Source organism: Bos taurus, chromosome 19 (genome assembly GCF_002263795.3).
Source record: "Bos taurus isolate L1 Dominette 01449 registration number 42190680 breed Hereford chromosome 19, ARS-UCD2.0, whole genome shotgun sequence".
Lineage (NCBI taxonomy): Eukaryota > Metazoa > Chordata > Mammalia > Artiodactyla > Bovidae > Bos > Bos taurus.
The window spans coordinates 39,589,059-39,613,111 of record NC_037346.1 but is presented as its reverse complement, the minus strand read 5'-3'; the positions used below and the strand labels follow the sequence as shown (position 1 = coordinate 39,613,111).

Sequence of the window (24,053 nt, the reverse complement as noted above, 5' to 3'; positions counted from 1 at the left end):
GGCAGTGTCGGGTTTAGCCAGCAGCCCTCCAGGATCCAGGGGGCTGGGTCCTGTAACTCTTCTGCACCTTGCTCACCTGCTGTTGAAGGCACACCATGGTGGAGGCCCCCACCACTGCTGCGGAGCCTGAAGGATCCAGTCAGGGCAGATGGGGAGAGTGAGGGAAGGACAGTGCTCCTGTTCATATATATATATTTATTATTTATATAAACTGCACCAGGTCTTTTATGTGGCTCATGAGCTTCGCGTAGTTATGGCAGCACATGTGTTTAGTTGCGGCATGTGAGACCTAGTCCCTGACCAGGGATTGAACCCAGGCCCGCTGCATTGGCAGCATGGAGTCTTAACCACTGGGCCACAAGAGAAGTTACCACCTGCCCCGGCCCCATGCTTATATTTCTAAAGACAGTTTTCATTTCCTCTCCTGCTTCATGATACCTCCCAGCTTCCCTCTGGAGTCATGGCTTTCTCCCTGCCTTCTGGGGCGGTTCTTGCCTCTCTTTCTCCTCTTCTTTTTCCTTGGAGGTTCTGGGAGCAGGGGGTGAAGAAAGAAGAGGAGGAGGAAGGGTCTTCTCAAATGCTAGGCCATGGCCCAGCAGGTGTCCTCCCCTGATGCCTAGGGACAGGGCTGGGACCCCTGGGGTCCCAGGCTCACCCCCATCCCAGTCGCCCTCCCTCTCGGCAGAGCTTCCTCTAGGACTGGTGAGAGCAAGCCTTGGGCCCCAGGAATGACTAAACTACATTTGGGAGCAGGGACATCCAAGGGCAGGGCTAACCACCCAGGCAGAAGAAGTGGAACATCTGGGAGTGCAGTTTCTGGGACACGTCTGTACATTTAAGCCTCTTCCATCCCTCCAGTGAATTTTGTGAGCATTTAATAGCACACAGGACATCTGAAATGCAGATGAAAGTAAAGGTCAGTGTGTTTTTTTAATGTCTCATGAGGCTCCTAGGGATTTTTCTCAGTTTGACTGGAGCCATTTAAGGGGCCTCCAGAGTCACTGGGAATGAGCAGGTCATGGGCTCCCAAGTCCAGGAGGGAACTGCTACTGAAACTGTGATTTAAACTCCTGGAAGCTGGTTTGCCTTGTTCTCAGAAAACTCTGCACCCCACAGCCCCAGGTTTTCTCCCTTACCTTTGGGGGTCGGAGGACTTAGCCAAAATTCTTCCAGAGATGTGGCTCTTCAAGCCATCATACACCATGGCCGGTCCTTCTTCTAGAAGAGACCCTGAAAAGGTGGGCTGGTGTGAAGGTGGAAGCTGGGGAAGGGGGTCTCCCAGGGGGACCTCAAGGCTAGGAGCTCAGGTTCTTGGCTTAGACAGACCTTGGTTCAAACCCAGATCTGCCTCTCTTAGCTTTGTGACTCTCTCCAAGCCTCAGGTTCCTCCTCTGTAAAATGGGGATGAGAGCAACTCTATATCAATTCCATAAACTTTTGTTAACTGCCTACCACATGCTGGGCACTGCTGTAGACCCTCGGGGTGCACCAGAGAAGAAAACAGCCAGAGCGCTGTCATTCTGGGGTCAGGCCAGTCCCTGCTTGTTTTCTGCCTACGGAGTTCCCTCCACCCTTCCAAAGCCTGCAAAGCCCTGGTAGACGAAAGCACACAGTGCCCCCTGCAGCCAGTCCCTCCCACAAGGCAATTAGAGGTGACCACACTGTGCCCGAAGCAGTTTTTCTCCCCCTCACCGAGGGCTAGTTCCCAGATGCTGTCTTGCTGGGGGTCCACAGAATGCAAACTGGTTCCCTAATTAATGGATTGTGGTCCAGGCCCATGAAAACCCACAGAGTGAAGAAATGCCTATTGAATAAGTGGTCATTTTCTGTGGTTAGCGGTCACTTCTTGCTGTTACCAACGTGTTCTGTTCAGCTGCTCTTCAGATGAGTCCTCAGAATGCATACAGTTATTCTGGGTCAGTGTCTATCTATCCTTATAGTAAAATGGATGGATTTTGTGGCAGCTGCTTGCCACTCCGAGGTCATTTAAGAGGGCAGCATTTGAGTGAGTGAACAACTCTTAAAATCCAGCTCCCATTCTTCCTGCTCCCCTGGCCCTCTCTGCTTTTCTGGCTGGCTGATGACAGAAGGGATCCACACACCCTCCAGCAGCCACTTCCACTAACTTCCCTGCTCTCCACCCCTGCCTTGCCCAGCGAGGCCCCAGCTGCCATTCCTCCCCATTCCCACCACCTTCCACCTCTCCACCCTGCAGAGTGCTGCCTGCTGTTGGGAGCATCCTGGAACCTACTCCTGGGCCTCTGCACAGAGGGGTCCCTCTGCCTGGACTTCTCCCCCAGGAGAGTTGCCTGCTGGCTTCCCTTCTCTGCGTCTCCTCAGAGGCCTTCCCCAGCCTCCCTGAGTAAAACACATCCCTGACTTGTTCTGCTCCACTTTTCTCCTGGCCCTTCTCACCACTGGAAGCCCCAATGTAATGTGTTAGTTGCTCAGTCGTGTCTGACTCTTGGCAACCCCATGGACTATACCCCACCAGGCTCCTCTGTCCATGGACTTCTCCAGGCAAGAATACTGGAGCGTGTTGCCATTCCCTTCACCAGGGGATCCTCCCGACCCAGGAATCAAATCTGGGTCTCCCGTATTGCAGGCAGTTCCTTTACCATCTGAGCCACCAGGGAAGCCCAGGCAGAGCCCTAGGGTGGATCTTTTTGTCTGTATATTTGTCGACCATCTCCTCCATTCGCTTGCAGGCTCTATGCGGGCAGTACTTCTGGCTTTTCCTGTTCACACTGCATCTCCAGGGCAGTGTGGGCCCTTGATAGTACTGGGCCCACAGTACTGGGCCCTTGATAGATGCTCAATAAATTTTTGTTGAAAGAATGAACTAGTGAATGAGCACCTGAGAGGAACGATGGACCAGAGTCGATAACAAGTATCATTCACTGGCTCCCTGTGTGGCCGGCACTGTTAGAAACCCTCTCACAGCTGGCCTACCACACAGACAGCATCCTTATCCTTCTATTACAAATGGGGTACCGAGGCACCAAGAGGCCAGGTGACTTTCCAGGGAAGATTTAAGCCTGTTTGAGCAGAGGTCAGCACATTCCCTGGAAATAGCTCACTTCCAAGAGGAGAGGGAGAGGAAAGGAACGGAATCCCGTACGCCTGGTTTACTCTTGAAAACTCAGAGCCCAGACTTCCCTGGGAGGAGCTGGACAGGCCAGGAGTGGGTGTCTGTTGGCAATTCTGCCACATGGAGTCATCAGGAGTTGGGAGCGCTAGCTGGTCAAACCAGAACATCTAAAATCCTTTCAAGTGATAGAAGACAGCACAACTGTATTATAAACACTAAATTTGCTAAGAGACTCGATCTTAATTGTTCCCAGCACTGGAAGAAATGATACTGATGTGGAGTGGTGGAGGCGTTAGCGAAGGCTACCATGGTCATTGGACAGCAATATAAATGGATAAAATCAATGTGCTGCACACCTGAAACTTACATGATGTTGTATGTCAAATATATCTTGATTTTAAAAAATCCTTTTCAACCCTGTAAATTATAGGCAACAGGCCAGAAGTCTAACTTCCCAGACTAGGTGTGATTCCTTGTACATCCTTATGACACCATGTAATCTTCCTTTGTAAACCATATCACAAGGATAATTATGTAGTTATCTTTGTTTGATGATCTGCTTAGTGTCTGTCTTCCCGTGTGACTGTAAGGCCCAGGAAGGCAGGTACCAGGTCTTACTGCTGAATGGCCAGCACCAGCTCAGGGCTTGATCTGCTAGTGATAAAAGGAAGAAAGGAAGCGGGGAGGTGGGGACAGGGAGAGAGGGAGGGAGGGAGGGTAAAGAGGGAGAGTCAGAGAATCAAGGCTGGACTCAAATGTGCATTAGTTGCTCGTCGTCTCCAACTCTTTGTGACCCTGTCAACTGTAGCCCTCCAGGCTCCTTTGTCCATGGGATTCTTCAGGCAAAAATGCTGGAGTGGGTTGCCATTTCCTTCTCCAAGAGATCTTCCCAACCCAGGGATCAAACCCTAGATCTCCCATGTTCCAGGCAGATTCTTTACCATCAGAGCCACCAGGGAAGGACTCAAGTGAGGGTGGCATTATAAACTTCTAGGGTCCCTGTTGGTCAGAGCCTCCGGAGTTCTGTAAGGACCCAGCATTCAGGGAAGTCGCACCTTTTGGAGGTCTGTGGCGGGACTGGTGCTGAGTGACTGCTGCCTTCTTCTTCGCAGCCTGCCTACAGCATCGGAGCTGCGACGCCTGCATGTCCTCAGACCTGACCTTCAACTGCAGCTGGTGCCATGTCCTGCAGAGGTTTGTACCAGGCTCACCCTCTGGTTCCCACAGGCAGACTGTTTTGGGGGGCAGAGGGTGGCACCACCCTGTTCCCTGCCTCAGGTCTCATGTCCAACATGAAGGTAACTTTGGCCAGTGCTACTCTGATGCTTAGGACAAGAATATTACAGCAGTGAGTGTCTCTCTGAGGCTTGTGACCCATCAAGGTGACTCTAGACTTTGGAAGACCATTCAGAGATTCCAGCTACTGCAGCTCCCTCCTCACAACCGGGAGGGTTGGTTCATCCTCTGGCAGGCCTTTTCCAAGAGTGGTCCACAGTTGCGAGCATCCCAGAATCAGCTAGGGCTCGAGCTAAATGTGCAGATTCCTGGGGCCCACCCCTGGCCCCCCGCATCAGGGTCTTTCAGAAAGAAGCCAGGGAGCCTGCATTTTACCTCACTACCTTATCTGCAAGCAAGCGTGAGACCTGCCAACTCAGGGGTGAGCCTAAGACCTATCATCATTGGGCGAAAGCCCCACGATCCCAAAACCGCACCTCAAAACTGTTCTCAGGCTATAACAGGGTTCCCTGAAATCCAAGGGTGTGGACATTGCAGGCATCTGTGGAAAGCTGGGACAAGTAACAAAGCTGTGTTTGTTTGGTTTTGGAAGCAGGGAAAATTCTGGATGAGATTCAGTTTCAGGGATAAAGTTCTTAAATCCTACTCATCTTCTACTCCTTGTTCTGAAATCATTTCCTCACAGATTAGACTCAAAATTTGATCCCTCTTCTCCTGTCCAGGATAAATAAATGGTGGGGGGAGGGGGGAATTGGGGGGGGGAGACTTTCTTGGGGGACTAGAGCTCCCATGAGACTGGGAAGACCTATGAACTCTAAGAACCTTGGAATCTTGAAAATTGCAAATTACAGAGGCTTTGAGTTCCGTGCAGCTGTCTTGTAACTGTCAGTATTTCCTTTGCTCCTTTCCAATGTCCTGGTGCAGAAATAAAAGCCATTGCCTTTACAGGCAGCCTGCCTAGCACACAAGACACAGCTCAGGGCCAGGAGGAGAAAGGGGCCCTCATCAGGTCTCCCAGCTGTTCTTCCCACCAGCTGTGCTCTTATTCACTCTCTTGCGCCCTCAGTTTATTTTCCCTATAAAATGGGCTGGGGTTATGTGATTCAGGGAGATGTGGGTGAGGAACATGCCTGTTATTTTAACTCCTCAAATACAAAACAGAATTTTTGCAAAGTGTTCAGAGTCCTTCACATGAAATGCACAGAGCCTCAGAGAGAGTACCTGGGGGAGGCCCGAGATTGCATCTTCCTGGCACGGAGACTTGCGGTGTGATCCATCTTGTGCACTTTGAAATGTGAGAGCCCCGTGTGAGTGTGAGGCGATAATCCAGATGACCTCAGATGAGCCCTGGAATGCTGCGGCTGGCTGCCACCATGTGACTCAGCATCATCCAACAACAGCTGAGCCATGAGGACTGCAAAATGGGTCAGATGAAAGCAAAACCCTAGCTTGCTACACCCGCACTTAATGCATATGCCCATGCCCAGAAAACCATGACAATTTAATGAGAGTTGGTCGGGGTGGGGGGGCAGGGCCTTGGCTGTAGACATTATCTTTGCTGGATTATGTTAAGTAGAGGACAGAAAAGCTCCATCAGGGATCCTGTCCCCAGATGTACGTGGGCCCAGGCTCACCCAAGCCAGGCCCATTCCTTCTTGACGGATCTCTGGAGCCTCAGCTGAGAGCTGACTCCAGATTTCTAAAAAGCCAGAGATGAGGGCTGCTGCAGGGCAGTTGGCTACCGTGGTCTCTCCCACCAACTGCTGCTTGAAACCACCTCACGGTTCTTGGCTCCGCCTCCACCTGCTTTGCCCTCTGCAGCCTTGCAGAGCCTCCCTTCCCTGCACGGGGGCCGGATCTGACTCAGATGATTTCACTTATCATGCAGGTATTTTCCTTTCACCCTACATTGTCCCCTAATGGCCCACCTTGGAGTCTACGGGTGACCCTGACTCCAGGATTTGGCTCAGAAAATGAGGGTCGTAACCCTTGCCTTACAGTGTCATCGCAAAGGTCCTCTGAGATAGCGCAAGGGCAGCACGTGACTGGGGTAACACCTGGCGTTCAGGAGACGCTCAAACAATGGCCGTTTCTCATGCCTTTCTCCTTTGCGTCTGGGTTGGTTGGCCCCGGGCTTGGAATGGGGTGCTTTTGGACCTGTATCCAAGGCTTAGTCCTTGAAAGAACCAGTTAGTTTGGCCTAAAGGAAACTTGAGTTCCCAGCCCTCAGCGATGCCCCTAGTCTTCCACGCCTCGAAGGAGGGGGCATGGAGCACCTGAGAGAGGGGACCGTGGACGGCTCCGCTCGGTGTCCCTGCTACAGGAGGAGCAGCTCAGAGGCGTCTTTGGAAGGAAGGACTGGCAGAGCCTGGAAGCCTCGGCCTCGCCAGGTCTTGGACAGATGGGCAGGCGGTTGCCGGTGCAGAGTTTTCTCAACACTGGTGGCTGGTGATACTGGCTTCCCATCCAGAGGTCCCTGCACTTGAGTAGGACTTGGTGGATTCTCCTGGCACCAAACAGTGAAGAACGGAACTTTGAGCATGACGCCGTGGAGAATATTCTCTGGTTCATCCTCGTACCCCACCCCTTCCCTAGGGAAGCACTTGATGTCTTCCAGCCCAGCTGAGCTGTGCAGTGTCCTCTCAGGGGACCCTGGTCAGCCAAGATCTCATCTCTCCCAGTCTCTGGCAGGACCTCACTTCTGCCCTTCAGTGACCACATGGTGGGTGTTGGCCAGATTGGCTGATGTCCATCCTTGGCCTCGCCCCTCCTTGCCAAATTTAGGCTCCTCCACAAAGAAGGGGGATTCAGCGAATGAGCAAGACTTTCCCCAGATGAGAACACGTGTGTGAACTCCCTGGTTTCTCCGCCCAGTTTCTGGGCTGCCCGGAGTTGCAGGGTGGGGCTTAAGGTCATTAGAGGTCATGCAGTCTGTCAGCTCCATAAATACAGAGACACATACAGACATACAGACACACACACACACACATGCATCTGGGTGGGTGTGGCCTTGGTCCTGGGGAGCTGGGTCAGGAGAAGGGTGGGGATGCCACAAATAGCTTCCCCTCTTTTGGGGGAAGGAGTAGAGGGGGCAGGAGGGGCTTGATCACAGCCACCTGGTGCCGGGGCACCTGCTCAGTGGTCTTGGGGAGGTTCACCTCCTCCTTGCTCCCCTTGGAGAGCTATTACTGCATAGGGGTAGGGGAGGGCTTCTCTGTCAATCCCATCACACCTCCAGCCTCTTGATTTCCCCCTGCAGATGTTCCAGTGGCTTTGACCGCTACCGCCAGGAGTGGCTGGCCTACGGCTGTGCCCAGGAGGTGAGAGCCTGAAGTGAGCTGGGTGGGGGAAGGGCAGGGCTGCAGGTTTGCCCCTTGCCTGGTTTCTCTTCTCTTGGTGACATTCTGCCCTTCACCTGGGGCTTGCCTCCCTGTCTGCTCTGCGCCAGTGAGACCATTGTTGGAGGTTTTTGAGGGCTCAGTGGGTCCTTGGGATAAGCACTTCTCCTGGTGACTTGGCCCAGAGCGGCAGTTCTCCAGGGGCTCTCTTGGTCCTTGCAGAGGGTATATTGGGTGTGGCCTTGGCCACGCTGGAATCTTCTAGGAGGCTGTGTGCCTGGTAACATTCAAGAAACGACTGCCCTGGCTCAAACCTTCAGGCATTTAAGGAAGGCAGTCATTCTGGGAGCGAAGTGGGTTGTACCTGGCACCTCCCATTTAGAATCCCATAAAAAGGTTCAACCCCTGGGTCAGGAAGATCTCCTGGAGGAGGACATGGCAACCCACTCCCGTATTCTTGCTTGGAGAATCCCATGGACAGAGGAGCCTGGCGGGCTACAGTCCATAGGGTCTCAGAGTTGGACACGGCTGAAGTGTCTTAGCACGCATGCACAAGCACAGGTTCCTTCTCACTTGGAATTTTCCAGAATGCTCAACATTTTGGATGGGTAATGTCCTATTCTCACACCTTTTACTGACACAGAGAGACCCATTCATGTATGCATCCCTTCCCCTCCCTTCCTCTCACTTTCCCTTCTTGCAGGGCAGGCACATGGCATGTGCCCAGCACTTGCTCTGATTTAATCCTATCATGGTCCCAGGAGCTACGGACCAGTGTCCCCACTGATCAGAGAAGGAAACTGAGGCTCAGAGAGGTTCAGTGACTTGGCTTGCCGCTCACAGCCAGTGAAATGGTGAAGGTGCTGGGCCCAGCATTTAAATGTGAACCCCCAGAATTACTGCTATGCTCTCACTACCATCTGTTTTATCAGTGAGGCTGGGTGAGCTGTTTCTAGTCTTCAAAAAAACACCCCCAAAACCCCTTGTCCATCCAGCAGCCTGTTTCTGACATTGGCTGTTGGTGAATGCACTCATTCGCTTTATTTATTTAAGATTGGCATCTCAGCTCCTTCAAGAAGGATTCGAAGTGGCTGACAGGTAAATTGCCCTGTAAGATAAGACACTTTCATGATAAAGTAGAAAGCTTAAATGCATTCAGAGCCCAGCTTTGGTTAGATTACCATGCTTGGACCACTCACTGGCATCTTAAATCTTCTGGCCGCTGAGGGATGAAGGCACCCCCAGGGTCCTCCTGCGTGCGACGTAGCTGCTGCAAGGCCTCTGTGCATCGCAACCCCGGGTCTGTCTTGCAGGCAGAAGGCAGAACGTGTGAGGACTTCCAGGACGAGGACTCCTACTCGTCCTCCCCCGACAGCTCCTTCAGCCCCTTTGACGGAGACTTCACCACCACCTCCTCCTCCCTCTTCGTTGACAGCCTAACCACGGAAGGTAAGGGTGGGGAGGAGCCATGGCCCTGGAGCATCACTGCCCCTGAAGGGGATTATCTCAGGGAACAGGGTTGTTGCATCCTATCACATCTGAGGCTCCCAGAGCAGAGGTCACTTGCTAGTGAGATACAGAGCTAGGTTTAGGACGAGTGGACTCCACACCCACATCAGAGTTGTGGAACAGAATTCACTGTGGCAATGGGAAAAATTACTGTCCCAGCACAATGCCAATTAGTTTACATAATAACTTGATTCATCTTAATAGCAATTCTCAGAGAACCTGTGAGATCTTGGCATCCCGATAGCAGGTATGAACTCAGTCCCACACACTCAGATGTCAGAGAAAGATTGCATAATTTTTCTGTGACTTCCCTTCTGGTTCCCACCCCTCATTGGGCTGGTGTGGTGGGAAGTTCCACCCTCGCCGTGCTGGGGCTTGACTTTCCACTCCTGTGATGTCCAGGGGGCAGAGGGTAGTGCAGGACAGCTCTGACCATCTGGAGTTGTTGCTGAACTGCTTCTTCAGGCCTGGCTGTCCCTGGGGCCTTCTCTGCCATCCCCATGTTACTGGTGCAATGGTGATTCCTGGGTTCTTGTCCTCACAAGGGAAAGAAATCGATCTAGAGACATAGAACAGTTTTAAGCAGCAGGAGTTTTAATAAGCAAAGCAAAATGTACACTCATGAGAAGGGAGGAGAGCGGACTGGGGGCCAGAAGCAGCCCCACAGTGAAGGTAGAGTTGGGTTGTTCAGAGCGATGGAAAGTCCCTCCCTGTCCTGCATCACTGGATTGATGCATTGATTGATAGCTTTAGATAACGTAACTTTCCTCCTGTGTGCAGCCACTTACCCATAAGCACCCAAGTGGAAACGGATTGGGGGGGTGGTGGGAAGGGAATGGCAATACTAATTTATTATAAATACTGCATAATGAACCCCAGGCTATTCTGAGTCACCTCTTAGGTCTTGTTGCACCTACACCAACCAGTACTGGGGGTTTGGAAAGCCCCGCTGGGTTTTTGTTATCTGGCTTGGTCCTGATATGGCTGGAAATTTTGCAGTCCTTAACTCATCTCACACGCTAGTAAAGTAATGCTCAAAATTCTCCAAGCCAGGCTTCAGCAATATGTGAACTTCCTGATGTTCAAGCTGGTTTTAGAAAAGGCAGAGGAACCAGAGATCAAATTGCCAACATCCGCTGGATCATGGAAAAAGCAAGAGTTCCAGAAAAACATCTATTTCTGCTTTATTGACTATGCCAAAGCCTTTGACTGTGTGGATCACAATAAGCTGTGCAAAATTCTGAAAGAGACGGGAATACTAGACCACCTGATTTGCCTCTTGAGAAATTTGTGTGCAGGTCAGGAAGCAACAGTTAGAACTGGACATGGAACAACAGACTGGTTCCAAATAGGAAAAGCAGTTCGTCAAGGCTGTATATTGTCACCCTGTTTATTTAACTTATATGCAGAGTACATCATGAGAAACACTGGACTGGAAGAAACACAAGCTGGAATCAAGATTGCCGGGAGAAATATCAATAACCTCAGATATGCGGATGACACCACCCTTATGGCAGAAAGTGAAGAGGAACTCAAAAGCCTCTTGATGAAGGTGAAAGTGGAGAGTGAAAAAGTTGGCTTAAAGCTCAACATTCAGAAAACGAAGATCATGGCATTCGGTCCCATCACTTCATGGGAAATAGATCGGGAAACAGTGGAAACAGTGTCAGACTTTATTTTTCTGGGCTCCAAAATCACTGCAGATGGTGACTGCAGCCATGAAATTAAAAGACGCTTACTCCTTGGAAGGAAAGTTATGACCAACCTAGATAGCATATTGAAAAGCATAGACATTACTTTCCAACAAAGGTCCATCTAGTCAAGGCTATGGTTTTTCCTGTGGTCATGAAGGCTGAGCACCGAAGAACTGATGCTTTTGGAGTGTGGTGTTGGAGAAGACTCTTGAGAGTCCCTTGGACTGCAAGGAGATCCAACCAGTCCATTCTGAAGGAGATCAGCCCTGGGATTTCTTTGGAAGGAATGATGCTAAAGCTGAAACTCCAGTACTTTGGCCACCTCATGCGAAGAGTTGACTCATTGGAAAAGACTCTGATGCTGGGAGGGATTGGGGGTAGGAGGAGAAGGGGACGACAGAGGATGAGATGGCTGGATGGCATCACTGACTCGATGGACGTGAGTCTGAGTGAACTCCAGGAGATGGTGATGGACAGGGAGGCCTGGCATGCTGCGATTCATGGAGTTGCAAAGAGTCGGACACGACTGAGCGACTGATCTGATCTGATCTGAACCGAACCACAAAAAGGGAGCTCTCGGGGCATGTTCTCGTCACCAGGGTCCAGGTCAGGCAGGGAAAGGTGACCCCATCCAGGATGGGGTGGGACCTGCTCATGTCTGACTTGCTATCTACCAGTCTTCAGTTCCAAGGTCAAGTTGCTTCCATTTCTTTGAGGCCAGTTCTCGGAATTGTGGCAGTTATGTCATGGCTACAGTCTGCTCCTCATGCAGTTAACTTCTTCCACCTGGTGGAGGTTTGGGTGTCCAAAGGTCCTTGACTGTGTCTAATGACTGTATTATCATTTAGTCTTGTTTTCCTATTTTTCTGTGTTTTCTCATGTCTCTGACTAAACTTATTCTTTGGTTAAAGTTTTTCCACATAGAAAAGGTAGGCTGAGGACATGGAGAGCAAGGGCCACAGGATCCTGCTCTGTTTCACCCAGGCCTAGGGTTTTATCGAAGCTGCCGGAGGTCCATCCACCCTGTGGGGAAGACCAGGCAGGGTCCCTGGATTCTTTGGCTATCTCTGAGAAATTCCTTCCTCATCCTTTTTTGATACATGGCATCTAGATTTTAAGCCCTTGCCCTAAGTCTAAGACTGAAAGATGTATGGGGTCTTCCTACCTCCCCTGAGCCCAATTACCTGTTTGAAAGGAGCAAATGGAAAGGAGAAAAAAGTTGGTATTTTTAAACATTATTCATCCACAATCCCATTTTATAGACAAGGAAATGGGCTCATGAGGGGCAAAGTAGGTTGCTCAGCAGTGGAATATTCTTTCTGCGGTCTCCCCCTGCCTTTGAAATGCAGCCTAGAGAACCAGAAAGCAGGAACCCATGGATCTGGCCGGAGGGAAGCGAACAGTTGATAGAGCAAACATCTAAGGGGACTGACCATGAGCCAGGTAGGGTGCTGACGTTGTGTACCCATTAACACTCAATCCTCCTAATTATCCTGAACTTTGATGCTCTTTGATCCCCAGTTTACAGAGGAGACACTATGGCTAAGAGAGGTTGATGGGCTTACCCAAAATCACCCAGCCAGGAAAATGTGGTATCGGGTCTCATCTGGTTCCCAAAGCAGCAATCTGGCTCGCTCAACCCCACTGCCTTTCTCATGCTGAAAGGAATAGAGAAGGGTCTTCATGGGTTCCGTGGGTGGGAGAATAGTGAAGGGTGAACAGTGAAGCAGGAGACTGAATAGATTACATAAAAAAGCAGCAAGAGGAGACCTTGCCCTCGGGAATTATAGTGGAGTTCAGGGGTGACCTTCCAGTCAAAGGAAACTCCACTTAAGAGAGCCCCCCGGCCAGTCACCCTTGAGTTAACCCTATGTGCTACTGGGGGCTCAGTCTGAGCCCAGAGCTGGGTTGGGGTCTGCAGACACTAGGTGAGAACCCAGCCTTTCCCTCAGGGGCTTATGTCTGGGTGAGCCACGGGGCCTGAGGCCAGAGGGGTGGCTGCGGTGGGCATGGAGAGAGCCCAGGGTCTGGCATCTGGGGGTTGGGTTCAAGCCCTGACTCGGAATTATTCTCCTTTAGTCCCGGGCTATGGCCATGAAGGGCTGTCCCTATACAGTGTGTCCCGGCGATCAGTTTTATCACCTGTGTGTCTCCTGTCAGCCCAGGAATGTGTCCCTCCTGTTTGCTATGTAATCCACATGGGAAACATTAATTACAGTAAGGACAATTATGGCTTTATGGCCTTCCAGTCCTGGAGGAGGTGGCAAAGATTAGCAAGTTGCCTTTATCAGAAAAAAATGTGACAAGGACTTGTCCCCACAACAAGCTCTCAAGGTGTCTGGAGGGACAGGTTTGGGTCAATCCCTGCCTGTGTTATTACAGCCTACACAGGGAGATGACATGCTGGGGGCAGAGGCTAGCTCATGGTCCAGGAAGATGCTGTGAATGAAGGGGATACAGCACTTCAGCCAGGGGGACCCACCTGGTCAGGGCAGGGGTGGAGAGCAGAGAAGTTAGTGGGAACGGCTGCTGAAGGGTCGTGGACCCCTTCTCTCCCCAGCCAGCCAGAAAAGCAGAAAGGGCCAGGGAAGCAGGAAGTGTGGGAGCTGGATTTTAAGTTACTTACTTGCTAAATGCCGCCCACTTAAATGAACCAGAATGAACTCAGAGTGGTAAGCAGCTGCCACTAAATCTATGTATTTTATCGTAAGGATAGACAGGCACTGACCCGGAGTATCTGTGCAGTCTAAGGACTCATCTGATGAGCAGCTGAACAGAACATGTTGGTAGCAGCAAGAAGTGACTGCTAACCACAGGAAATGACCACTCATTCAGTAGACATCACACATATTTCTTCACTCTGTGGGTTTTCATGGGCCTGGACCACAATCCGTTAATTAGGGAACCAGTTTGCATTCAATGGACCCCTAGCAAGGCAGCGTCTGGGAACCAGCCCTCAGTGAGGGGAAGAAAAGCTGCTGTTGGCACAGCGTGGTCACCTTTAGTCGTCTTGTGGGAGGGACTGGCTGCAGGTGTCTATTTGTCTATCAAGACTACATGTGGCTTGGGCTACAGTGTATTTCCAATGGTCTAGATTCAAAACAAGTTGATTCAAAAAATCAAGTTAATTTGCTCAATCATGTTTAGGATTACTTTGGTCAATTTCGGGTAATCCATCATTTTTAACTTGTAGTTAAAAAACAGATTCAGAGGCATATATAAATACCTTGTGTATTGCAATTCCTGAAGAAAACGTATCTTTCTGTTATAAGTCAACAATTCTCTGTTTTGTTTACTTTGAATTTTTAGGGGTTTCTGTAATTTTGTTCATTTATTTTTGACCATGCTGGGCCTTCGTTGCTGCGCAGGCTTTTCTTTGGTTGCAGCTTCTCGTTGTGATGGCTTCTCTTGTTGCAGAGCCCTGACTCCAGGAGGTGGGCTTCGTTAAGTTGCAGCACATGGGCTTAGTAGTTGTGGCTCCTGGGCTCTGGAGTGAAGGCTCATTAGTTGTGGTTCACAGGCTTAGTTGCTCCACAGCCAGGGGGACCTTCCCAGACCATAGATCAAACCCATGTCTGCTGCATTATCAGGCAGATTCTTTACTTTCTGAATTTAACTCACCTGATGCGAACAGTCAACTCATTGGAAAAGGCCCTGATGCTGGGAAAGATTGAAGGCAAAAGGAGAAGAGAGCAGCAGACGATGAAATTAGCATCACTAAATAGCCTCACTGATTCAATGGACTTGAACTTAGGCAACCTCCAGGAGATAGTGAGGGACAGGGAGGCCTGATGTGCTGCAGTCCATGGGGTCACAAAGAGTTGGACACGACTTAGCGACTGAACAACAATGACGATACATGATAAACAGTTAAATGATTCCAAAGTCAAATCTACAAAAGCAACTATATCCGAAGAAGCTTAGTTTCTTGTTTTCTTCCTCCATTCTATTCCCCATTTTCCCTGTGAAAATGAAGTGAAAGTGTTAGTTGCTTAGTCGTGTCCAACTCTTTGTGACCCCATAAGCTGTAGCCTGCCAGGCTCGTCTGTCCATGGGATTTCCCAGGCAAGAATACTGGAGGAAAGAGGAGTGAGTTGCCATTCCCTTTTCCAGGGGATCTTCCCAACCCAGGGATCGAACCAGGGTCTCCTTTGCAGGCAGATTCTTTACCATCTGAGCCACCAGGGAAGCCCCTTTCCGCTATGGGGTACTATTTTTAAACTGTCTTATGGTTTGTTCTTCCACTATCTAGTGTGATTTTTTGATATTTGAAGATTTATTGGACATGCATAGCAGAACAGGGTATTATATTCAGGTACTGGGAGCGTGAAACGGTTGGTTGCTGAGAGGCTCATAGTCTATGGAAACCAGGGGACCCAAGATGCTCCAGAAACAGATCAAATGCCGTGGGACACAGGGGAGGACATACCCATCTGTCCTCTGGGAAGTGACAGGGCTGGGACCAGGACTAGGCTAAGGTAAGTGACACACTCAGTGCAGATATAAAAGTTAAGGAGGCATACACACACACACACACACACACAAAAGCAATAATTAAGAGAAATAATCTTTTCATGCAATATTTGCAAAAATCAAAAGTGATGCCAAGAACTCCATGGTGAACAAAATATCAAAAAATTTTTAAAAAGACAGAATCAGACCCTGTTTCACATGTGTCACCCTAGCCTCAGCCCTGCAAGAGGCATTTCAGGAGTGGGACTTTTGAAAGAGGAGTGGTGAAGGGGAGGAAGGGCACGTCCTGTAGGAGGAACAGAATATGCAGCGATTCAGAGATCTGAGAAGACCCTGAGGTCTGGAGAGCCTTGCGTAGCTTGTTACACCCACTGTAACAAGTGCTATTGAGTTGACCCAAGTGACAGGAGAAGAGAAGACTGGGACAAACTGCCAAGGGTCTTGAACATCTGTAATCAAAGGGGAGTCAGTGGAAGCTCCCCTTTGAATGAGGAGGATGGTGGAGGGGGAGAAAGGACGCAGAGCAGGTTGCAGGTCCTACATTGTGGAAGGTTCCATTCATTTAATGTTTGATGCTTGAAGCAGTGATCTCTAGTCATCTAGAATATTCTCCTGATGTGGAATTTTTGCTATCCTTTCTCCACAGGAATCTGTGGGGAAGAACCACAGGAAGGGTCAACTATTGGGACTTATTTAGGAGGCTTCAGGGTACACTCCTTGAGGTGTAGAGGGAGTCTGTTGGCCTGGAAATCTGTCTCCCGCATTGTACCCTGGGGGTCTTCAAGCAGATTTGATCTCGTGACTCACACACACCCCACCTCAAATCCTTCCTCCCTTTCCTGCTGCCCCCTAGGATACTGTGAAAGGCCCCGAATTTGGCTTTTCAGGCCGCTGTCCACCCCCACCCCCAGCCTCACCCACTCTCATCACCCCCTACTCACAGCCTGTCTGCCCTCCAGCTGCACTGAACTGCTTTTTATGTCTCTACTGGCCAAGTTCTTGCTGACTCCAGCCTTTGCCACACCGCCTATATGGGACTCTATCTCAGCCCAGTATCTTATCCTGCCTTCTTGACTGCCTTTGTGTGGACAGTTTTCATTGTCCCTCCATTCCCCACCCCCCACCCCCACCGCATGACCTCCCTGAGGGCAGAGATCACATCTATCCACAGTACTTACTCCTGGACTCAACTCCCAGCAATCACTCAATAAGTATTTGTTGAACGAATGAACACTGGGAAAAGTTGGCTTGTCTGTGGCCTTTGACCTTTAGACTGCTATGTGACTTTGAGCAAGTCACCTCCCCTCTCTCGGCTTCAGTTTCCTAGCCTTCAGAATGAAGGGCTGAACTGAACCTCCCTAAAGTCTCATCCAATCCTAACGGGACAAAGGCCATTGTGATTCTGCTAACCTTGCACCTTCTCTCCTTTCCATTTGAAGATGACACCAAGGTGAATCCCTACGCAGGAGGAGATGGTGAGTACAGAGACACCTGCCCCTCTTCATCACACCGCTGCCTCTTGGACTCACCCCCCAGAGGGTGCAGCCTTCACCTGGCCTCTTTGCTTTTACTCCCTGAGTTGGGGAGGGGGAAACAGCAGCAGCCTGGGCTTCTCCAACCTCCTGCTCGGTGGGAAGGTGCGGGACGTGGGCGGGAGCTTCTGGGCACACACTCCCGAGGCTGAAAAAGCAAATCTACATCTAGACATTTCTCATCTCGGGTGGGAACCTCCTGCAGTTCTTCTGACCATGGTGCTCTTGAGTATTCACTGCCCTGAAAGGAGTGAGAGGCAGAGGAGAGGATGAGCTAGGGCAGGCATGGCCACGGACCTGTGGCCCTGGCCTCTGTCCCCAAGGGGCCTCCCAACCAGTGATGGGTGGAGTACTCTCGTTAAAGTTGTTGCAGGAAGGGGGACCCCTTCCAGGGCCCAAGAGTGAGCTCTTGTCTAACACTCTGAAATGAATTGTTCGTGGAGATACACGGGCTGACAAAGCAAGAGATTTTACTGGGAAGGGGAGCCCGGGTGAAAAGCAGCAGGGTAAGGGAACTCAGGAGGACTACTCTGCCCTGTGCTTTTCAGTCTCTGGTTTTATGGTGATGGTGTTAGTTTCTGGGTTGTCTCTGGCCAGTCATTCTGCCTCAGGGTCCTTCCTGGTGTAATGTGCATCAGCCAAGATGGATTCCAGCCAGGATTCTGGGAGGTTGGTAGGGTGCATGAACTGGAGTCTCCTCTCTCCTTTTGACTTTTCCCGAATTCTTCCAATTGGTGGTAGCTTGTTAGTTCCGCGTTCCTTGCCGGAACCTCCAGTTTAAGATAACTCAGCCACGTGGGCACTATGGGGTCTGGCCAGGGCAGGCGGCTTTGATCAGTGTTTGCCCTAATAAAGTTGCCTTTAATTCCCAACATGGGTTGGCAGAGAGGACACAAAACTTGTCCACCACAATTTTACACAGCTTAAGAAGGTAGGGTCCCTGATCCCAGGACTGCCTGGGGGGATAATCTCCTCTCTGGTGATGTGGGGGCGCAGGCGGCCATCTCCCCTGGCCTTTGCCCAGAGCCAGCTTAAGCCCTTGCTGCAACTACCACAAAGAGGAGATGGAAGAGTCTTCCAGCTCCAGGGGCTGGGAGACTGTTAACCTGGCTCCAGCAGGAGAGGAGGGACTGTTAGACAGCTAGATGGTTTCTCCCACCAGAGGAGGAGCCATTGCTCCTCTGTGGGCACCAGGTGTGAGTGTGCATCTGTGTCCATTGGGCTGAGGGGAGGCAGGGGCCTCTGAGCCACGTTATTCCACATCGTGTGCTCATCAGCCCAAGCCCTGCCCTCAGATCATCAGGGTCACTGAAGGCTGCGGGCTGATGGCCAGGTCAGGAGAGGCCAGCTCGGGGTGTGTCCTCTCCACTCCTCCAGTTCTTGGCAGATACCCTGGCAGTGCCCCCCAGTGTAGTTTCTCTCCTAAGCTTTTTTCTCTTGCAGAGAAAAGGGGATGGGGAACACAATGACTTTGGATGTATGCAACATTTTATTAAAAATCCCCACCCTTTGTTGATTCCCATCACACCCACCAGCGAAGTAAAACAGACTTCAATATTTCTGTTGCTCGCATGCTGCTCCATCTTCTCTATGTCATTAGCCCCACATCCTTTTAGGATAAGGAGAAGCAGCAAAAAGCCACCACAGGTAATATTAGCGAACTAGGCTTCTTAGCATCACCGACTCGATGAACATGAGTTTGAGCAAGCTCCAGGAGTTGGTGATAGACATCCTGGTGTGCTGTAGTCCATAGGGTCGCAAAGAGTCAGACATGACTGAGCGAATGAACTGAATTGAACTGAGGCTTCTTAGTGACTGGCACTGACTGTGTCCTTGGACGAATCCCTTTACCCCTCTGTATTTCCATTCCTTCAGCTGTACGAGAAAGGGTTGGGCTGGATGTGCTTCCAGCTCCATAGTCTATGGAAAATACTCAGCCTTCTCCTTGGGCTGTATTTCAAATGCTTGCAATGTTCTCAGAGAGTGTTTGCTGGCTTATTAGCCCTTAGAGGACCTAGTTCATTTCTTTTATTGAGTTCCTCTGATGGGTCTGCCATTTTTCTAAGAGTTGAGGACACTGAGGTGAATAAGACACTGTCTCTGCCCTCCAGGAGGTCACAGTCTGGTAGTGGACAGTGACAGGTAAAAATGTGGTCATTTGGCTCTCGTAATAGCTACACTTATTGAAGTTGTCCCAGAGACTGACTGTGCTCCTCAGCAGTTAACATGAATTATTTCATTTTAATCCTCACTGTAATCCTATTGGGTAGTTATCATTATTATCCTGTTCTACAGAAATGATGACCGAGACACACAGAAGTTAAATAAGATGCCCAAGATTACACAGCTAGTAAGTAGCAGAGTCTGTATTTGAAACCAGACAGCCAGACTCCAGACCCCACAACCAGCAGATCTCTCAACCATCACATGCCCTTTGTGAACTCCTTAAAAGGACCTATATGGGATGGGTATTAGAGAGAGCTTTTATGATCCCTAGGAGACATGTGGGCAACTTTTAAGTGATTTTGGAAAACTGCCTGAAGTGTGCTAAGAACAAAGTTAATGTCACGCTCATTATAGTTCCACCCGACCCACCCCTTCATGTATTTGATGAGTAGATCTGAAGGTTCTGTTGGCCTTCATCTCTGGGCTTTTGTCAGAACCCGGGACTCCACGGCCCCCCTTCCTCAATCTCCTGACCTAATGGTCTCTTCGCAGGCCTTCAGAACAACCTGGCCCCCAAGACGACGGGGTCCCCCGTGCACCTGGGCACCATCGTGGGCATTGTGCTGGCCGTCCTCCTCGTGGCTTCCATTATCCTGGCTGGGATCTACATCAATGGCCACCCCACCTCCAACGCTGCCCTCTTCTTCATCGAGGTCTGTGCGGGGTGGGGCGACCGCTCTGCCATCCCCATCTGCGTCAGCATTCCCCAGCCATTCAGTCCCTATCTCTCCTCATTTCATCCCTCACCCACCTCACACCAGGCTCCTGTTCCCACTTGAGGGGCTTCATCGATTCCATCCGGGCATACCTCCCACTAGCAGGCGCTCTCTGAGTCCCTAACCCCCAGGGCTTGCCCCTCAGGACTCCTCTGGCCTGCTTGTCCTATCGCATGGCCTCTGCTTTGGCTCCACCATTTGTGAAATCAGAACAGTGACCATCCCCAGAGGAAGGAGAGAAAACCACAGATGCCTCACATGCCCTTGAGTGGTTATGTGACCATCCCCAGTGATTTATGGTTTCTCACACCCAAATTCCAAGGCCTGGGGATTAGCCAAAGCCATAATGAAACTGAGGTCTTTGCCTCTTGGCCTGCTGTGTGCATTTTTGATTAGATTTGACAGGCCACAGTAATCATAAGAGTCGCTCTGTCTGGGAGCTTTCATTGAGGATGCTGCAGTTTTGAACATCTCAGAATTCAGAAGAGCCAGCCTGACGTGCAGCATGGGAAGTAAGGCCTGGGCTCCTTCACTGTGAGCCGCAGAGCTCAGGAGCCCCTGCCCACCCCCGACCCGTGGTGACTGACCAGCTCTCTGAATCCCCTAGCAGGGTGGCCTCTAGGTCCACAACCCTCCACGTGGGTCACACGCCCCTTGACCTCATCACCCAGAGGCCTGGGTGGTTCCCTCCCCTCTGGTTCAATGCCACCTGTTTCTTATGAATTCTAACCAGTCATTGGTAGGTTAACACTAAGACCTGCCAAGGCTAAGACCTACCTGGTTTCACCCAGGGAACCTGCAGATCCCCAGCCACAGGGATGCAGACAGGAAGGCCTGAGACCTGGGAATCTGCATTTTCTTCAGCTCCCCACCTCTGATGCAGGACCTGTCCTGTCTAGAGGGTTATCTTGGCATTTCCAGAACCTCCCAGATCATTCCATCTCTTACCCATTTCCTCACTTTCTGAAGTCTTAGGGCTCCACTCTGTGTATTGCTGAGTTTTTCACCTTGTGTCGTGCAGTCCACATGGCAAAGCATCAGATAACCTCCTTCCCAACTCCTGGGGCTCCCAGCGGGTTTCCCAATGCGCCGAGGATCACAGCCGGGAGCCTTCTACACTTCACCTGGCTCACACACAGTAGTCCCCAAGAGCCCTTGAAAAGTGCTCAGAGCTGTCCCCCTGGGTGAAGGGGAGAGGGTGGGGAGGGTCCCCAGTGGGTGGTATCGCCCCCCACTCACTCTGTGTCTGTGCCCCTGCAGCGGAGACCTCACCACTGGCCGGCCATGAAGTTCCGCAACCACCCCAGCCACTCCACCTACACAGAGGTTGAGCCCTCAGGGCATGAGAAGGAGGGCTTCGTGGAGGCGGAGCAGTGCTGAGAGCGCCAGGTCTCCCTTGGAAGGGTACAAAGGAAGACCCGGGGACCTCAAAACACACGAGTCAAAGCAAAGCAGAGAAATGACTTTTCTTGGCCTCCTCTGAACACACCCTGGCTGGGAAAACGAGCCCGTGGTCTGCGATGCCAGCACTACAGTTTGGCCATCACACCCTGGATATTGAAGCAGGGGCAGAAAAGCCACAATTACCAGTAGCAATCATAAGTGCCAGAGGTCTCCCCTTCTGAGTCTCTCAGTGGTCTACTCTGGAGCTGCCTCCGAGGTCCCTTCCCACCTGGAGATGGACAGATGCCCTGCTCCCATCACCTAATGCCCCTGTGTACGACAAAGAGAACCAAGCTCTTGATTGTGGCCGCCACATTCCAGGGTCCATAGACTCAAGAGCGGGTCCTCATGGCTATGGATTCAGCGTATTTTGCCCCAGCTTCTGTGGTCTAGAAGTCTGGAGAAGGAGTTCTCACCATCTGTTACACACAGGTACGGCTGCTCCCAGCGCTTTCGGCAAGACGCTGATTGGCATGCTGGCATCCGAAGCAAGCCAAAGGAGAGGAGAGAGAACTTGTGGGCAGATTGCATTTTTAGGCTTCACTCCCCCAACTTGCCCTATCTGCTGAGAATCAGTTAGTTTCTACCTTGAACATGTGTGTGGTCCATGTCACGGGCTTTATCCAACGGCAGCCCAGCCCACCAGGTGAGCCGTGCTGTGCGCGGCCACATCTACCAAGTGGGCTCTTCATTCCAGCGGCACGGTTGGGTGTCCATTGTCTTCACTGGCCTGGTCTTCCGTCAGTGCCAGTCAGTACCTCCAAAGGCAGGGCCTGCCTGATCAATACTTTGCCTCCTCTGAGCTGGAATTGTATAGCCATTAAAGAGAAATAAGGTGGGGAGAAGCTTCTTGAAACATACCCAACAGGGAACTTCAGTTGGATTCTGTTGAAAAGCCAAACCTCTAGAACAATTGGGACAGAGGAAGCTGATGCGGAAAGGAAGGACTTTATATCTGCCAGAAATTCTTGGGGCAGAGAGTTTAGACTCCCAAACCCAATCTGGTTTTGAGTTCTGTCCCAGAGATGAGTTGGTGTTGCTTCTGAAGAGCATTTCAAATGAAAACCTATAGTTCACCCTCATTCAAAGTAAAAAAATATATATATATATCAGCAGCAAATAAACAGTAAATCACAGTCTCCACTGTCCTTTGTTGTTGTTTAATCACTAAGCTGTGTCAGACTGTGTGTGACCCCATGGACTGTAGCCCACCAGGCTCCTGGGTCCATGGAATTTCCCAGGCAAGAATACTAGAGTGGGTTGCCATTTCCTTCTCCAGGGGATCTTCCCAACCCAGGGAGCAAACTCATGTGTCCTGCACTGGGAGGCAGATTCTTTACCACTGAGCCACCTGGGAAGCCCTCCACCGTCCTCAGTCATGTCCGTTTATGCATATCACCAGCATGCTGCCAAAGAAAGAAGCTGATGTACAAAGCCTCCTGAAGGGGGGGTTAGGGAGTCTGCAAATAACCAGGCACATACCAACACTGGACTGATGGTCTTGCAGATGCTCCATGGTTTATCCTTGGTGAGTATGCTAATAACCATTGGAGTGGGAAACGTGCTGAACCTCTGCTTTCCATAGGTATCCTTCATAAGCCAGGCAAGGAAGAGCTATGATTTTGAGAAATTGTATCCAAATTTGAGAAAGTAAAAAGATAATGCAACAAAGAGGAAAGAGTTCTTTTTAAGCTTCTGAAGGTATGAAACAGAGCCCTCCTAATGAGAGAATCACAGCCAGACACTGAAATACTCAGGGATCCCAGCACTGCTGGCTGGCAGGAGGGTGATTTTTGCCCTTGGCTGACCAGCAGAGAATCTGTGACCTTTGTGTGTCTAAAACAGCCAGTGAGGGAGTTCCAGCTGTGATAAGATGCAGCGCACAGCATCACAGGTCCCACTCCCAAACTCCAGCACGCTTCTTCCTAACGGGGGCTCTTCCGATCATGCTGATTCCTGAAGGGAAAGAAGACTGAGGATGAAAAAATGGGCAGTGATGTGCTGAGGCCTCTACTACAAACACTGCAGGTGGAGACAGAAAGCACGAGATACCTCGGGCCAGTCAGAGCAAGCCTTGCTGGCCCCCGGGATGACGGTGGTGAAGGCAGTGGAGCTGTCTGTCAGCAGGTAGCCTGGTTTGTTAACAGCAAAAAAGAACTAAAGACGTGTCATTCAGAGAGGTCCCTGGCCATTCAGAGCGCCTCAAGTCAAAACAAAGCGCTCCCAAGAAACAGCCAGCAGCTCACAGAATTAATGCTGGTTCTCACCTGTCCTTAGGCTCTCTCACGAGATCAAGCATCTCTCAGACCCGAGAGTTTAACTCCAAGGTTTAGGGGGGGTTCACTGGGTAGCTGCAGAGTGAATGACCAGAAAGAGACATAGCGGTTTCATGGTCAACCAGCAAAAGAGTACTTTTGCGCACCATCAACCACAGATAGCTTGCAGACTTCCAGGCCTCTCTGACCCACAGGCAGACAAAATCACCCAGGAGAGCAGGTGCTCAGCAGATCCTTCCCTACATGGTGCCTTTGGGGATCCTCACAGTGAGCCCACTGGAGAGGGGTTGGATGGGTCCATGAAAGCTCATCACTGACAGAAAGCTTCAACCCCGTGAAACAGCTGTCTGTGTGGTACCCAGAAATCAGGAGTTCTCTGGGAGGCTCTGTTTTACATCAGAACTCTTAAGAGAGCCAACAAGAAAATGAGAAGGAAATCTGATAACAGTCCAGAGGTTAGGATTCTGCTTCCACTGAGGTGGCCGGTCAGGGAACTAAAATCTCACAAGCCACAAAAGA

At 50.7% G+C, this 24,053-nt stretch overlaps 1 protein-coding gene across 1 annotated transcript in view; it reads left to right on the top strand.

Moving 5' to 3' along the window:
- Positions 1-22,397, top strand: part of PLXDC1 (plexin domain containing 1) — a 66,527-nt gene extending 44,130 nt beyond the window's left edge. Inside the window, 6 exon segments of the mRNA NM_001099077.1 lie at positions 4,204-4,285; positions 7,587-7,647; positions 8,979-9,114; positions 16,781-16,816; positions 19,592-19,752; positions 21,076-22,397. Coding sequence (NP_001092547.1) covers positions 4,204-4,285; positions 7,587-7,647; positions 8,979-9,114; positions 16,781-16,816; positions 19,592-19,752; positions 21,076-21,195 — 596 coding nt within the window. The 3' untranslated portion in view covers positions 21,196-22,397.
- The last annotated feature ends 1,656 nt before the right edge of the window (positions 22,398-24,053 follow it).